General features: G+C 39.3%; 1 protein-coding gene across 1 annotated transcript; it reads left to right on the forward strand.

Moving 5' to 3' along the window:
- The first annotated feature begins 4,596 nt into the window (after nucleotides 1-4,596).
- Nucleotides 4,597-5,780, forward strand: LOC130459648 (uncharacterized). The gene is made up of 2 exons (XM_056827132.1): nucleotides 4,597-5,512; nucleotides 5,593-5,780. The coding sequence occupies exons 1-2, from the start codon at nucleotides 4,996-4,998 to the stop codon at nucleotides 5,607-5,609; spliced, it is 534 nt and encodes a 177-aa protein (XP_056683110.1). The 5' UTR covers nucleotides 4,597-4,995; the 3' UTR covers nucleotides 5,610-5,780.
- Nucleotides 5,781-16,787: the final 11,007 nt, after the last annotated feature.

Raw genomic sequence — 16,787 nt, forward strand, 5'->3', positions numbered from 1 at the left:
ACCCAAGGCCTAACCAAAGAGATCAAAGGGGGATCTTTCGAATGGGGTCGTTGATTGATCCGCCTCCGAATTTTCTCCAAGGGGGAGAATTAATTACAGCAACTCAGTAATTGGAAGGTTTGTTGGAAGAAACCCGCTTGTAGTTTCACTCATTCAACACATTGTGAGAACATGGTGGGTCAGTAGAAATGAAATCCGGGTACATCAATTTGGGTCGTTTTTCTTGTTTGAATGTTGAGACAGAGGGGATATGGAAGCAATTATTCGTCAACACACTGCTGTGGTGGATGGTAGACTTATCAATTTTAGAAGATTTGATAGTCTGGATAGTCCAGATCTGATTAATTTCAACACGACAAGTTTATGGGTTAGGATGCATGGGTTACCTTTGCCTTACTTGACGGAGAGGTGGGCAAGGCAAATTTTTGAGCAAGTTGGCTACATTGATGTGTTGGATAATGTCAATGGAGATCGATTGTTGAACTCAGAATTGAGGGAAAAAGTTTTGGTTGATATTTCTCAGCCATTGTTACCTGGGTGTTATATTCCACTGGAAGGAGATCGAGTTCAATGGGTGTATTTGAAGTATGAAGGTGTCTTTAGATTCTGCAAAAATATGTGGGTGTGCAGTGAAGGAAATAATGCCCTTGGTCCAAGTATGCATTTAATGGTAAGTCTAATAAATGCGGTTCAGTGTTAATTATACAAGTTAATAATTCAGTGAGATCAAGTGAGCTGTATGCCTAGCTAGAGGCCGCTTCAGTTCAAGTGGATTAATGATATTAATCCACAGCTTACTCTTGACTGGACTCGTAGGGTCACACAAATAGTACGTAACCGGATCAAGTATTTAATGGAATTAAATACTCTATCTATGGATATTCGGAATCGACGGATCTTGGTTCCAGTGGGAGCTGAGATCGTCAAAGGCAAATAATGAATACTCCAGAAACGATGATATTGCCGGAAACGGAAATATGGATCATATCGGAAATATAAATATTATCCAAGTCGTAGATGTTGCCGGAAACGGAAACATGGTACGTATCGGAAAATATTATCGGAAATGGAAATATTGCCGGAATCGGAAATATTGCCGGAAACGGAAATATTGTCAGAATCGGAAATATTATCGGAATCGGAAAATAATTCCGGAAACGGAAATATTAAATATTTGTTCGAAATGGAAATTAATTCCGGAATCGAAAATGTTAAATATTGTTCGTATCGGAAATGAATTCCGGAATCGGAAAATTAATCGGAAGCGCGACGTACGAATAAACATCGGACGAGCTTGCTAAACGCAAGGCCTAGCACGAAGCTAGGCCCAACGCCTAGCAAAGACCGCGCGACCAAAGCAAGCAAAGCCCAAGCGCGAGCAAGGCCAGCAGGCGCGCCCCTCGTGGGCTGCGAGCACTTGCTGGGCCTGGGATCAGCGCGCGCGCGCATGGCGCCCCTCGTTGGCTGCTGTGCGTGCGTGTGTTTTTGTGCTTGTGTACGAAACCTTAATCGATTAGTATTCGTATATATTGATTTCCTAAGTCTACTAGATAAATTAAGTGATTGAATTTAATATTAATTCAGATTCGCTAAATCGTTTCCCGTAGGATTCTAATATCAGATACCCATACCCTATAAATAGGTGATGATGGTTCACAATTTATAACGAGTAATTCAAGTATTCATTCAAGTTTTAGGCTTAAAACTCAGACTTTTATTTGTCATAAAATCCGAAAAACACATAGTACCTTTGGCGCAATTCTAGTTAATTAAACCAAAGGCGGATTCGAGCGTGCTGTGGACTATCTACGGAGGGACGACACTTGGAGTCCTAAAGACTTGTTCTTGTTCGGTTCGGGCGCAGCAAGGGAGGCACGCTACAAAGAGTATGCATCCTAAATTATGCTAATTGTTATGTGGCAATTAATTTGGAATCCTGGCTTTTATGGTTTTTCTGCATGATTTATATTCAATTATATGTATCATAACCTAACAGTGGTATCAGGAGCCTCTAATTAATTCCATAATAATTGCTTAACATGGTTAAATTTTATAAATTTGCAAAGAATTAAAAGGGGTGATTAATTTCGTAATTTTAATTAATTGCAAATTTGCGTTTATTTAATTATATGTTCGCAGTTTTTCGGCAGTTTCTTCGTTACTCAACGAAATCGAGTGATTTTTGTGTCAATTCTGTATGTAAAAGGCATTCTAAAATTTTGACAAAAATACTAATTTTCGGCCGAACCCAGAATTCCCGAATTCGAAGCCTAACTATGACTTTTCGGATGTTTTAGTTTTTCGAACGCAAAATTTGTAATTTTTGAGATGTTAAAATAAATATTTGCGCTTCTTGTTGTTAAATCTTGAATTTTTGATTGACCTACTGTATATGTTTAACAAATTTAAGTGCCTAAGCTTGTTAATTATACAACCTAATTTGTAATTGTAATTAATTTGTTGAAATTCGAATAAATTTAGAATTTGATTTGATTTTCATAATTAATTAACGATTTAATTAGGTATTCATGATTAAAAACCACCATAAAAATTGTTGATTTTTGATAAATTTTAAATTTTTATGACCTAGATTTGAGTCCATGATAATCGGAAATTAATTGATTAATAAATTTTCGATTTTCGCCCTAAAGTTATGAAATTAATATAATTTATTAATTTGTCTATAAATTTGAATTAAAAAATTTTAATTTTTATATAATTCGCTCATGAATGTTGCACGCAAAAAGCAAAGGAAGCTACGTGTTACCTTTAAGGGGTGTTGTATAGTGCGAGCATGCGACGACGAGCAAAGGAGCTCGTCTCCCATGCGGTACGAATGCAACGAGCAACAAGCAATGGCGCGCGTGCGAGGCAATGGTGCTGGGCGTGTGTGCTGCGCGATGGGTGATGGGGCAAGGCATGAGCCGAGCGAGCAGACGCGTGTGGGCAGCGATGGGTGCTGCGCCACAGCGCGCGCTGCCTCACCCAGCGGAGAGACCAGACGCGTCGAGTGAGGCAGGCTGCGCGCAGCGTGGCCTGGGCTGGCTGCGATGCGTGTGGCCTGCTCATGCGTTGCTGTGCGATCAATCGTTGGGGCGCTACTGCCTCGTGACTCGATGGGGCTTGGGCGCAAGCCCAAGTGCCTCGTCTTGTTACGATTGATGCGTTTTGAATTTAATTTTACATTTTCAGTTCGGAAACGATTTTAATTAACTTTAAAATTCGTAATTTAAATTGTTTTCTCAGAATTTAATTTTGAATAATCTAATTATTATTAATTCTAATTTATACTAATTATTTTACTAAAATTAAAACCTTGAATAAATTTAAATTCATTTAATTATTTGATTCAACTGAAAATAAATTAAAGGATTCAATAAATAATTTATATGAGCTTTAAATTTTAATTGAATTTGTATGTTTCCGGTTAGACTAGGAAATACAATTTATGTTTAAAATTAGTAAAGCATGTAAATTTATTGTTTTAAGTGGGAGCCTTTAGTCATAAACTCTTGATTAGGTCTACATTCCTTTAAGGTTAAAACAACTTGATTAGAATTAATAAGGATTGAATAATTGGTAGATTATTGGAACCCTTGATTAATTGTTGCAAATGTTTATGTAATGCATAATATGTTCTACTAACCAGCTATGTGGGCCATTCATGAATATGAATGGGTGAATGGTATATATTGTATATGTACTGTTTTGCAGGTTCTTGAAAAGTGACTAGTATGGCCCAAATAGAATAGAAAATATGGTATGCGTACCATTAATTTGAATGTAAAATTGGTCTAATGCACCAAAGTTTTTAATTTAAATATGGTCTGCGTACCATCAAATAGTTGTAATTAGTTTAAATTATAGCTGATCCTATTTGAAGAAAATGGCGCCTCCCATGGTGATATTCAAGACGGAGTTTCCAATCCATTTTCAAGACGGACTTTGAAGTTGAAGCTTCAAGATGAAGTCGGGCCATACTAGATCACATTTATATCTTATGCATGCTTTAAGTTATTTATTGCTTTAAATATGTCTTAATTATGCATGAGATTGTGGCTTGATTATGTTGCATGATTAAGTATTTTAGTTCACTTAAAATCTAACCAACATAGTAAGAGCCTTAAGTTCCAAACTTTAAAATTGAGTTAAAAGGTGCCATGCCAAAATAACACTTACTTGGATAAACCTTTACATCAATCTTAGTTAGTTTTCCGCCATAGCGAGGTGTTACTTATTGATCCTAAAGGGGTAAGGTACACAAATAATTGCGAGTACATGTTAGTTTTGGTGAAACTCAACATATAAGTAAGGAGTCATTTTATGTCGTGGAAAATGAGATAGGTTTACCTAATAAGTTCTTAGATGTACCTATCAACCAAGAGTAGTTTCTAGACAATTAGCAAAGGCTTTGCTTACCTAAAATATTTTAGAATTGAGTCTAAATACATAATGTGCTTAATTCTTCAATGATTTAAGGATCTTGGAATCATTTTATTCACACCTGCCGGAACACATAACTTGAATAAAATGCTTAATAAATGATAAATTATGCATGTTTGCTAGAATTTAAAGTTTGTTAAGAGAAACTGTGAATGGTTATTTATTTGTTTATTCTTTTTCAATTGTAGTTTTACTATGGCAAACAACAATCAAAACATCGTCATGGGTTCTGAGCTTATGGTCAACCTGAACCTAACAAATATTCTTGAATGGGAAGCTAAGCTAGTTGAAGTAGTCAAACTCAATGGACTTCAGTATGTACTGTTACATCCCATGCAAAGCTACTATACCAGAGACATGACCCCTGAAAGATTTGCTGTCTGGGATGCGGATCTCAAAAAGGTTATGAGTCTCATGCTGAACAATATCCCTGATGAATGAGCTAGAAGGTTTGTAGCTTACGAACCTTTTACTCTCATCAAGAATCTGAGGGATATCTGTCGTGGAAACACGGAGGACAGGGACCTCAATGTCCATGAGTTGATTGAATCAATGACTGGTATAAAGGTTATTTCTCATAACATGTGTTTTAGGATGGAGGTCCAAGAAACACATGTTCAGCTCCTTCGCAATAAACAAAGGGTAGGCGTCCCACTAAGGTTCCATGTGGAGCTTATGCTTTCATATTTTGATCGCCTAAGTCTGCTAGGAACACCAATAAGCGAAAGGATGACAATCTCTATCATGCTCAATTCACTGCACAGTGGGTTTGGTCGCTTCAAGCAACTATACCTAAGTGAACCAAGAGAAGAAACAGTTGCAGAGTTTGTTCACCTTGTCAAAAAGGCTGAGATAGTACTCGACTGTGAAGCCAAAGATTTACTCAAGGCTAAAGGGAGACCTTTCAAGAAAGGTGGAAAGTCCAAGGGAAATGCTGAGTTAAGAAAGAAGACAAAGCAGGACAAGTCCACATCAAGCTGTCTTTATTGTGATGGAATAGGCCATTACAAGAAAGAATGTCCAAAGCTTAAGGAAGATCAGAAGAACGGAACAGTCGTTCCATCTTCAGGTATAGACTGTATACTTGCTAATTCAACTTCTTGGGTATTAGATACAGGTTGTGGCTCACACTTATGTTCCAATTCACAGGGACTAAGAAGAAGTAGAAGGTTAAGCAAGGGTGAAGTCGACCTACGAGTGGGAAATAGAGCAAGGATTGCTGCATTAGCTGTAGGAACTTATTATTTGTCGTTGCCCTCTGAGCTAGTTTTGGAACTGGAAGATTGTTTCTATGTTCCAAGTCTTACTAAAAACATCATTTCTGTTTCTTGCTTAGATGCTAAGGGATTTTCCTTTTTAATAAAAGAAAATAGTTGTTCGTTTTATTTTAAAGAGATGTTTTATGGATATGCTATATTAGTCAATGGACTTTATTTATTAGATCACGACAAACAAGTTTATAACATAACCAAAAAGGCCAAAAAAGAATGATTCAGATCTCACCTATCTGTGGCATTGTCGATTAGGCCACATTAACTTGAAACGCATCGAAAGACTTTAAAAAGAAGGAATTCTAGAACCATTTGACTTAGAGGATTATGGTAAGTGCGAATCATGTTTACTTGGAAAAATGACAAAGCAGCCTTTCTTTAAAGTTGGAGAAAGAGCAAATGAACTGTTGAGTTTAATCCATACAGATGTATGTGGACCAATGAGTACAAATGCTAGAGGGGGTTTCAGCTACTTTATCACTTTCACTGATGACTTCAGTAGGTATGGTTATGTCTACCTGATGAAGCATAAGTCTGAATCCTTTGACAAATTCAAGGAATTTCAGAGTGAAGTAGAGAATCAATTAGGCAAGAAGATTAAGGCACTGCGGTCTGATAGAGGCGGTGAATATCTGAGCTATGAATTTGATGACCATCTGAAAGAATGTAGAATTCTATCAGAATTGACTCCTTTTGGAACACCACAATGGAACGGTGTGTCGGAACGGAGGAATAGAACCTTGCTAGACATGGTTAGATCAATGATGGGTTAGGCCGAACTTCCAATAGAATTTTGGGGACATTCACTAAATACAGCTGCACTCACTATAAATAGAGCTCCGTCTAAAGCTGTTGAAAAGACTCCATATGAGTTATGGTTTGGAAAGCCTCCAAAAGTGTCTTTTCTTAAGATTTGGGGATGTGAAGTATACGTCAAACGATTAATTTCAGACAAACTTCATCCAAAATCTGACAAATGTATCCTTGTGGGCTATCCAAAGGAAACAAAGGGGTATTACTTCTACAATACATCTGAGAACAAGGTGTTTGTTGCTCGAGATGGTATCTTTTTGGAAAGAGATCACATTTCCAAAATGACAAGTGGGAGAAAAGTAGACCTCGATGAAATTCGAGTCGAACAACAAACTCTAGAGAATGCTCAAGATGACATTCAGGATGAAACTCAGAGATCTTTAGAAGTATCTGGTGAGAATCAAGGACCATCTAGAAATGTAACCCCGCGTAGATCGCAGAGATATAGATCTCAACCGGAAAGGTACTTAGGTATTTTGACGAACGAGAGCTATGAAGTTCTATTACTTGAAAGTGATGAACCTGCGACTTACAAACAAGCTATGACGAGCCCTAGCTCCAAGCAATGGCAAGAAGCCATGCAATCTGAATTAGACTCCATATCTGAAAACCAAGTTTGGGATTTGGTCGATTTGCCAGATGGCTACCAAGCCATAGGAAGCAAATGGGTTTTCAAACTGAAAAAAGACAAGGATGGGAAACTAGAAGTTTTCAAAGCTAGATTGGTTGCAAAAGGTTACAGGCAAGTCCACGGTATGGATTACGATGAAACCTTTTCACCAGTTGGAATGCTAAAGTCTATTCGGATAATGTTAGCAATCGCTGCATATTATGATTATGAAATATGGCAGATGGATGTCAAAACCGCTTTCTTAAATGGCGTTTTAACAGAAACTGTGTTTATGACACAGCCTGAGGGTTTTGAGGATCCAAAGATTGCTAAAAAGGTATGCAAGCTTAAGAAATCAATCTACGGATTGAAGCAAGCATCAAGGAGCTGGAATATATGTTTTGATGAAGCAGTCAGTGACTTTGGTTTCATCATGAACGCAGACGAATCTTGTGTATACAAGAAGGTCAGTGGAAGCAAAATTTCTTTTCTAGTATTATATGTCGACGACATATTACTTATAGGAAATGACATACCTATGTTGAACTTTGTCAAGATTTGGCTTGGGAAATGTTTTTCGATGAAGGATCTAGGAGAAGCACAGTACATACTGGGCATTAAGATTTACAGAGATAGATATAAAAAGATGATTCGACTCAGTCAAAGCACTTATATCAATAAGGTGCTTGAAAGGTTCAATATGGCAGACTCCAAGCGAGGCTACCTACCCATGTCTCATGGAATGACTCTAAGCAAGACTCAGTGCCCAAAAACACTAGATGAGTGTAGACGAATGAATGAGATTCCATATGCATCATTGATTGGTTTAATTATGTATGCTATGATATGTACACGCCCGGATGTTGCGTACGCACTCAGTGCTACGAGCAGATACTAGTCAGATCCAGGAGAGGCACATTGGACTGCTGCCAAGAATATTCTGAAGTACCTGAAAAGGCACAAAGATGATTTCCTGGTCTATGGTGGAGATGATGAATTAATTGTTAAAGGCTATACGGACGCAAGTTTCCAAACCGACAAAGATGATTTCAGATCACAGTCTGGGTTTGTCTTCTGCCTCAACGGAGGTGCAGTAAGCTGGAAAAGTGCTAAGAAAAGCACCATTGCGGATTCTACAACAAAGCAGAGTACATTGCTACACATGAAGCAGCAAAGGAAGCTATATGGCTAAGGAAGTTCATATGTGAACTTGGTGTAGTCCCCTCCATTAAAGGACCAATATCTCTGTATTGTGATAATAATGGAGCTATTGCACAAGCAAAGGAGCCTAGACACCACCAGAGAGTCAAGCATGTACTTCGTAGATTTCACCTTCTACGAGAGTTCGTTGAAAGAAAAGAAGTCGAGATAAGCAAGATTGGAACTGATGACAACATCTCAGATCCATTAACTAAACCTCTGCCGCAGGCAAAGCACAACTCGCACACTGCAGCTATGGGAATCAAGCATCTTGGAGAATGGCTTTGATGTCCTTATTTAAACGTTTTAAAATTTTAGAGTTTAATACTTTGTAAAACATTATTGGTTAACCATTCACATTAATGAATAGAATTCATTTTTCCATTTAATTTGTGGTTTATTAAATGATGAGTCCCTTCAATTTGACGATATATTCAAGATAGACTATCAGGACCAGCCCTGTAACTAAGAAATGTCTATCAAGTGAACTTGAATGTCAAAAGTTGAAAATGGTCTCTGGTCGGAGTTTTCTATAAAGATGGACGCATAGAAAACGTTAGATGACTAGAATGCAAGATGACTAGTAGTTCTGTTTCTTGAACTATGTGGACATGGCAATGTCGGAATCATTTGCATAGATACTTACTTTGGGAAGACTAGTATTGGAAAGACCTATGAAAAATTTACTGTAAGAGATGAAAATCTGTCATAAGTAAATTTCATTAAAATTATTAGACACTAATCCTCAATACCTGAGTGATTTGAGATAACTTGTTTGAGAACTGCTTACTTTGACGTTGTCAACCGTCCACCGTAAAAGGAGGATATAAAGGCAACGCCCGGGTAATCACCTATCAAACGAAGTCTAATCTCAAGATCGCAAGATTGAGATTGTCCTCCAATAAATCGGGATGAGATGCTAAAAGTTGTACAAGGCCACTCGGAGAGCTAGAAACTATAAAATGCATGGCCGTGCTCAGATGAATCATAGGCTATGATTATCTGTTTATTTGATCAGTTGAACTCTGAAACCGAGAAACACCTCTGGACATAATAAGGATGACAACTCTTACCGTATGTTCAAGAGCAAGCATCGAGTGACAAAGGCATTAGGAAATGCACACTTGTCCCTAAGGACAAGTGGGAGACTGAAGGAAATAATGCCCTTGGTCCAAGTATGCATTTAATGGTAAGTCTAATAAATGCGGTTCAGTGTTAATTATACAAGTTAATAATTCAGTGAGATCAAGTGAACTGTATGCCTAGCTAGAGGCCGCTTCAGTTCAAGTGGATTAATGATATTAATCCACAGCTTACTCTTGACTGAACCCGTAGGGTCACACAAATAGTACGTAAATGGATCAAGTATTTAATGGCATTAAATACTCCATCTAGGGATATTCGGAATCGACGGATCATGGTTTCAGTGGGAGCTGAGATCGTCAAACGCAAATAATGAATACTCCAGAAACGATGATATTGCCGGAAACGGAAATATGGATCGTATCGGAAATATAAATATTATCCAAGTCGTAGATGTTGCCGGAAACGGAAACATGGTACGTATCGGAAAATATTATCGGAAATGGAAATATTGCCGGAATCGGAAATATTGCCGGAAACGGAAATATTGTCAGAATCGGAAATATTATCGGAATCGGAAAATAATTCAGGAAACGGAAATAGTAAATATTTGTTCGAAACGGAAATTAATTCCGGAATCGGAAATGTTAAATATTGTTCGTATCGGAAATGAATTCCGGAATCGGAAAATTAATCGGAAGCGCGACGTACGAATAAACATCGGACGAGCTTGCTAGACGCAAGGCCTAGCACGAAGCTAGGCCCAACGCCTAGTAAAGCCCGCGCGACCAAAGCAAGCAAAGCCCAAGCGCGAGCAAGGCCAGCAGGCGCACCCCTCGTGGGCTGTGAGCACTTGCTGGGCCAGGGCTCAGCGCGCGCGCGCGCATGGCGCCCCTCGTGGGTTGCTGTGCGTACGTGTGTGTTTGTGCTTGTGTACAAAACCTTAATCGATTAGGATTCGTATAGATTGATTTCCTAAGTCTACTAGATAAATTAAGTGATTGAATTTAAGATTAATTCAGATTCGCTAAATCGTTTCCTAGTAGGATTCTAATATCCGATACCCATACCCTATAAATAGGTGATGATGGTTCGCAATTTATAACGAGTAATTCAAGTATTCATTCAAGTTTTAGGCTTAAAACTCAGATTTTTATTTGTCATAAAATCCGAAAAACACATAGTACCTTTGGCGCAATTCTAGTTAATTAAACCAAAGGCGGATCCGAGCGTGTTGTGGACTATCTACGGAGTGACGACACTTGGAGTCCTAAGACTTGTTCTTGTTCGGTTCGGGCGCAGCAAGGGAGGGCACGCTACAAAGAGTATGCATCCTAAATTATGCTAATTGTTATGTGGCAATTAATTTGGAATCGTGGCTTTTATGGTTTTCCCGCATGATTTATATTCAATTATATGTATCATAATCTAACATGAGGACACTCGACAGCTAGGTGTCCGATGGACGAGGGTGTGGCTGAACGAAGGATTCGGAATAGACTTCAAGGAATGAAAGGAATTGGGCTAAGAGTTCTTTTTGGTCCAACAGATTATCCGGTATACACCAACAACATTGAGGGGCTCCCGGATCGTTTTGGTAATAGGAATTCATGGGTTGATCTGATGAGATTTGAAGAACCAGAGGATCTGCCTCTCAATCGAAGATATCAAAGACGAGGAGATGATGGGTGTGTCTCAGAGGAGAGCTCAGATGATGATGCAAGGTATTTTCTAAATCCCATTAGTTTTGATGAATTTTATTCGGGGAATGAGGATTTTGCTAATGATGAAAATTCTGAAGAGGGGGGGGGGGGGGGGCGGGGGTGAGTTTATTGGTCAGAGATCAAATGTTAGAAGGCAGCCAGGAGTCTGTTTTGGGTTGGTGGATGACCCATATGTGGTATATACAGGTTCTAGAAACCCACAAAATAATGCTCTTCCAAGAATTTCTTCCAGAATAGTAAACCCTAACCCTAACTCTAGTTTCAACCTTAACCCTAATATACCCCTTGTTTCAAACAATGTTCAAAATCCAGTCCTGTGTATAAGTCATGGTCAAGAGACGAGTGTGGTTTCCCCCATTAACCAGATCAATCATGATTCGAGTCAAACGATAACACAAAGTTATTCAACTTCTGAGTTTGTTCCTAGACAATTTAGACCAAGCCAGGGGTGGAAGAGGCCATTAGTGAGTGGATTTTGTACAATATTTCCAAATTTGCCGGATGATTTACCACCAATAACAGTTCCAGATTTTGCTCGATCAACATTTGAGGTGGGAGAATCATCGGTGGCTGCTGCGGTTAGGGGAAAAGAGAAGGTGAATGTGTCTGGTAATCTCTTTCATACCTTGGGAATTCAAGAATGGGCTACTTCAACGCCGCCGGTTGAGGCTCCTTTTGGTGACCGAAATTCGGGTCTGTTGCAAGATGTTACTAGGCGGGGGGGTGGTTAGGATCATCAGCAGATTCGTTGCCCCCTCCAAGCCAATGGTTGTTAGAAGCGTCGAACATGCCAAGGTTTGAAAGGTATGAAGATGGAGTAAATGTTGACAGGAATTTTACAAGAAGAATGGTTGAGGTGACTCGTAGGATAGCTTCGACTTTGGGCAATTGTAGGGGTCCATTTCGAGCTAATAGAGTTCATCCAGTACAAGACTTTGAGGTGGAAGGGATCCCAAATGTTCCATTAACGGAGTATGATCCGCCAAACTCTCCAGTTTCTCCTATTGGGTCCATTGATCCGTCGGTGTTTTCTGATGGACATGTTAAAAAAGGGAAAAAGGCAAGGCTGCGTCGACATAAGGACGTGCACTCTGATAAAGATTTGTCGATTAGAAAGTGTGATGAAGATTTGGATTGGGTCCAGAGGAAGAGATATGCAGCTTTGCATAGATAGGCTGAAAAAGGGGGTTCCATTGTGTGGCAAAGGGACGAAGATGAAGATGGTGTTAGAGGAATGAAAAGAAAGATGATCTCAAAAGCCATAACTGATGTTGACTTTGCTAGACAATGGGTAGCTGAAGTTAATGATGACTTTGCAACGAGAATGAAGGGCAAGAGAGTGAAGGTGGATAGTACTAGAAGTGTTCTTAGAACTAATAAGAGGCAAAGGAGTGTGGAGGTAACATCCAGATTGAGGGAAGAGGCAGATGAAATGGAGGTGGAGGTACAACAAGCAATCACGGAATCAATCAAAGATGTGGAGATGGGTGTGGAGACTGGCCCTGTTCAGTCCCTAAAGATATTATAAGGATTGTTGCTTGGAATCGCAGGGGTTTAAATGATCAGCGAACCCCTTCTTTTCCTTATTTATTGTGGCTGGCTCGAGTTAAAAATCCTTCTTTTATGTTTTTTTTTCTGAAACTAAAATGTCAGTTGTCGATCTTTCAGTGAAGTTAGCTTTTTTAAACCCGGGGGTTTGCTTTGGGGTGGATGCTGATGGTTCCAAAGGGGGGTTGTATATTTTGTCTTGGTGTAGTTCAGCTGTTAGTTGTGTTGTTTCCACCCAAAATTATGTACTTTGTAAAATTTCAGAAAGTAATGGAAGTAGTAGGCATGTCCTTTTCGTTTATGGGCATCCAGTTCTTGAAAATAGGCCGGAGGGTAGTGTGGGATAGAATGACAAGTCTTTTAGAAGCTTTACCATATTGTTTGGTTATTGGGGATTTCAATCAGTTGGGTAGCATGAGTGATAAGTATGGAGGTTCGAACTTTATTAGAGGAATTGATGACTTTAGGGATTTTAGGCTAAGAGTGGGTTTTGCAGGAAGTTGAATTTGTGGGACCTAGGTTTACTTGGGAAAATAAAAGGTACAATGATGACTTGATCATGGAAAGGTTGGATAGGGCCTATGCATCACCAGATTGGATGGATAAATTTCCTGATGGGAAGATTTTCAATGAACCTATCTCAAGCTCAGATCATGCTGTTATTATGTACGATTCTGAACCAAGGGGACTTGTCTCGAATAGACCATACCAACTTGAAAAATGGTCCTTTAAGTTCAAAGAAGTGGAACAATTGATTGTGTCTGCGTGGAATGAGAGATATCAAGGATCAAGTATGTTTTCTTTGGCTTGTAGACAAAGGAAAGTGAGAACAAGTGTGCAAAAGTGGTGTTTGGAAAATAGGAAGTTTTGGGGTATAAATTGGAGATTGGTCACTAAGTCGCTTGTAAAAGCTACTGAAGAATTGTTGTGTTCGAATCAAGGGAATACCTATTTAGATTAGCTGAATGAATGGGATTCCAAATGTAGATTGGGTTTTGAATATTGGAGGTAGAGGGTGAAAGAAAATTGGGTTAAAGAAGGTGAGTTAACTAGCTCTTTGTTGTTTAGAAGAGTGAAAGTCAAGAAGTTAGCAATGAGATTTTGTTCAATTAAGAATGTTGATGATGAATGGGTGGAAGGACAGGATGGTATCAAAGGTGGTTCTTGAATCTCTTTTGAAAGTCTATATCCACCGGATAATCCAAATCATGGGGAGGAAATAGATTTAATTTTGAGACAATTGCACTGCCCAAGGATATCATTGTTAGAGTCTAGACGAATGGATGCTCCTATAACAGATCGGATGAGGAAATTAGAATTGCTATGTTCGACATTGGTAAGGATAAGTCTCCAGGACCGGATGGAATGATTGCTGAATTCTTTCATCAGTTTTGGGATAAAGTAGGGGAAAAGGTAATAGAGGGGGTGAGGAGTTTCTTTACGGCTGGTCATATTCTAAAAGAGTGGAATCAAGCGTTACTTGTTATGATCCCGAAAGTGGCTTCTCCGGAGGTGGAAGCACATTTTAGACCGATTGGACTGTGTAATACAATATATAAGTGTGTCTCTAAGTGTATGGTTAAAAGGTTGAAGATGGTAGTAATTAAACTCGACATGTCAAAGGCGTATGATAAAGTGAATTGGTTGTTTCTTTTGAAAGTGTTAAAATTAAAGGGTATCGGTTCTCGGATTGGTGGGTTGGTTTGATTTCAGAATGTATTACCACGGTTTCTTATAAGGCTCTAATTAATGGTAGAATGACAAAGGGTTTCAAGCCTAAGTGTGGTCTTCGTCAAGGAGCTGAGATCCTCTTTCTCCTTATTTGTTCTTGTTAGTATGGATATCTTCTCTCGTATGCTTCTTCTGGGATAGAGTATTGGGCTTTTCAAAGGGATAAAGGTTAGTCGACATGCTCCTTCGATCAACCATCTTTTCTTTGCCGATGATGCCATGTTATTTTTCAGGGCAAATGAGGAATCATGTATAAATATAATGAAAATCATTGATGATTATGGGAGGATTTCGGGTCAACAGTTGAATAATAGGAAATCCCATGTTAAATTCTCGTCACATATGAAGGAGGACTTGAGGGTGACGCTTAAAACTGTCTTAACAGTGGGAGAGGTTGGAAAGTTAGGGAACCATTTAGGAGCTCCTATTAATCTAGGGAGGAAGAAGAAAGAAGATTTTCAGTTTCTCATTGATAAAATTCAAAACAAAATTCTATCTTGGTCTTCCTTGCACCTTTCTCAACCGGTGAAGGTAATCTTGATTCAATCGGTTATGCTCAGTGTTGCATCCCATGTGATGAGGTGTTTAAAATTACCTGCCTCGGTGACAAATAAGATCGATTTCCTAGTTACTAGGTTTTTTTGGGCAATAAGGGGTGAAAATGGTTTGCATTGGGTAGGGCGTGGAATTGTTCAACGACCGAAAAAAGAAGGTGGTTTGGGCATTAGAGCTGCAACAATTTTGAATGACGCCATGTTATTTAAACAAGTCCAAAGATTGGTGCATAATCCACAACTTTTGGTCACAAGAGTAATCTCCAGTTTTGACGGCCAGGGTAATAATGTTCTAGGTGGTAATAAGGGGAAAGGGGTGGGGGTATCTTGGGGGAGGAAGGGTCTTTGTCAGGCCCATGGGAAATTCAGTGGGGGTCTGGCGTGGAAAATTGGTACGGGAGATAAAGTGTTAGCATCAAGTATGGCATGGGTGGGAGGTAAGGTCCCTGAGGTCCGTTCGAACCAGCTAATAGGACCTTCAACAAGATGGAGAGTCAGTGAGTTTATAGATAGGGAATCGTCTTCTTGGAGGCCAGATTTGGTTCGAAATAGGTTTGTTTGGAATGATGCTTGTTCCATTTTAGCAATGGAAATTCCGAGGGGGGAACTGGAGGACTTTAGATATTGGAAGTATACCAAGTTAGGTAGATTTACAGTAAGCTCAGGTTATGAGTTTTTATTGAACGAGTATGCGGATGATACACGGATTCTAGATGATCATGATGAAGGAAATAATGCCCTTGGTCCAAGTATGCATTTAATGTTAAGTCTAATAAATGCAGTTCAGTATTAATTAACAAGTTAATAATTCAGTGAGATCAAGTGAGCTGAATGCCTAGCTAGAGGCCGCTTCAGTTCAACTGGAATTAATGATATTAATCCACAGCTTACTCTTGACTGAACCCGTAGGGTCACACAAATAGTACGTAAACGGATCAAGTATTTAATGGCATTAAATACTCCATCTATGGATATTCGGAATCAACGGATCTTGGTTTCAGTGGGAGCTGAGATCGTCAAAGGCAAGTAAATGAATACTCCGGAAACGATGATATTGCCGGAAACGGAAATATGGATCGTATCGGAAATATAAATATTATCCAAGTCGTAGATGTTGCCGGAAACGGAAACATGGTACGTATCGGAAAATATTATCGGAAATGGAAATATTGCCGGAATCTGAAATATTACTGGAAACGGAAATATTGTCGGAATCGGAAATATTATCGGAATCGGAAAATAATTCCGAAAACGGAAATATTAAATATTTGTTCGAAACGGAAATTAATTCCGGAATCGGAAATGTTAAATATTGTTCGTATCGGAAATGAATTCCGGAATCGGAAATTTAATCGGAAGCGCATCGTACGAATTAGCATGGGCCGAGACTTGCTAGACGAAGGCCCAGCACGAAGCCAGGCCCGCGTCCAGCAAGCCGAAGCGCCCAACGCACATGCTGCCAAAGCCTCGCCAGGCCCAGCGCAAGGCCAGGCCCAGCAAGGCATGGCGCGCGCGCTCGTGGGCTGCGAGCTACGCATGCTCGTGTGGGCCGCAAGGACTGCGCGGGTCGTGTGGTAGGCTCGTGGTCGTACGACGTTTGTGTTCGAGACGAATCCTAAAACTATTAGAATTCGTTCTATGATTAAATCCTAATCCTAATATATAGAATCAGTTTAATAGAGTTCTAATAGAATTCTAACTAAACTAATTAGTATCCTAATAGGATTCTAAATCCCTTTCCATGACTCTATAAATATGTGCCTAGGTTCACAATTTATGGACGAGATTTCAAGTATTCAAAGGTAAGATT

Source organism: Spinacia oleracea, chromosome 4, assembly GCF_020520425.1.
Source record: "Spinacia oleracea cultivar Varoflay chromosome 4, BTI_SOV_V1, whole genome shotgun sequence".
Lineage (NCBI taxonomy): Eukaryota > Viridiplantae > Streptophyta > Magnoliopsida > Caryophyllales > Amaranthaceae > Spinacia > Spinacia oleracea.

Excerpts from the sequence above, each read along its gene's own strand:
- LOC130459648 (XM_056827132.1), top strand. The coding sequence starts at position 4,996 with ATGACTGGTATAAAGGTTATTTCTCATAACATGTGTTTTAGGATGGAG.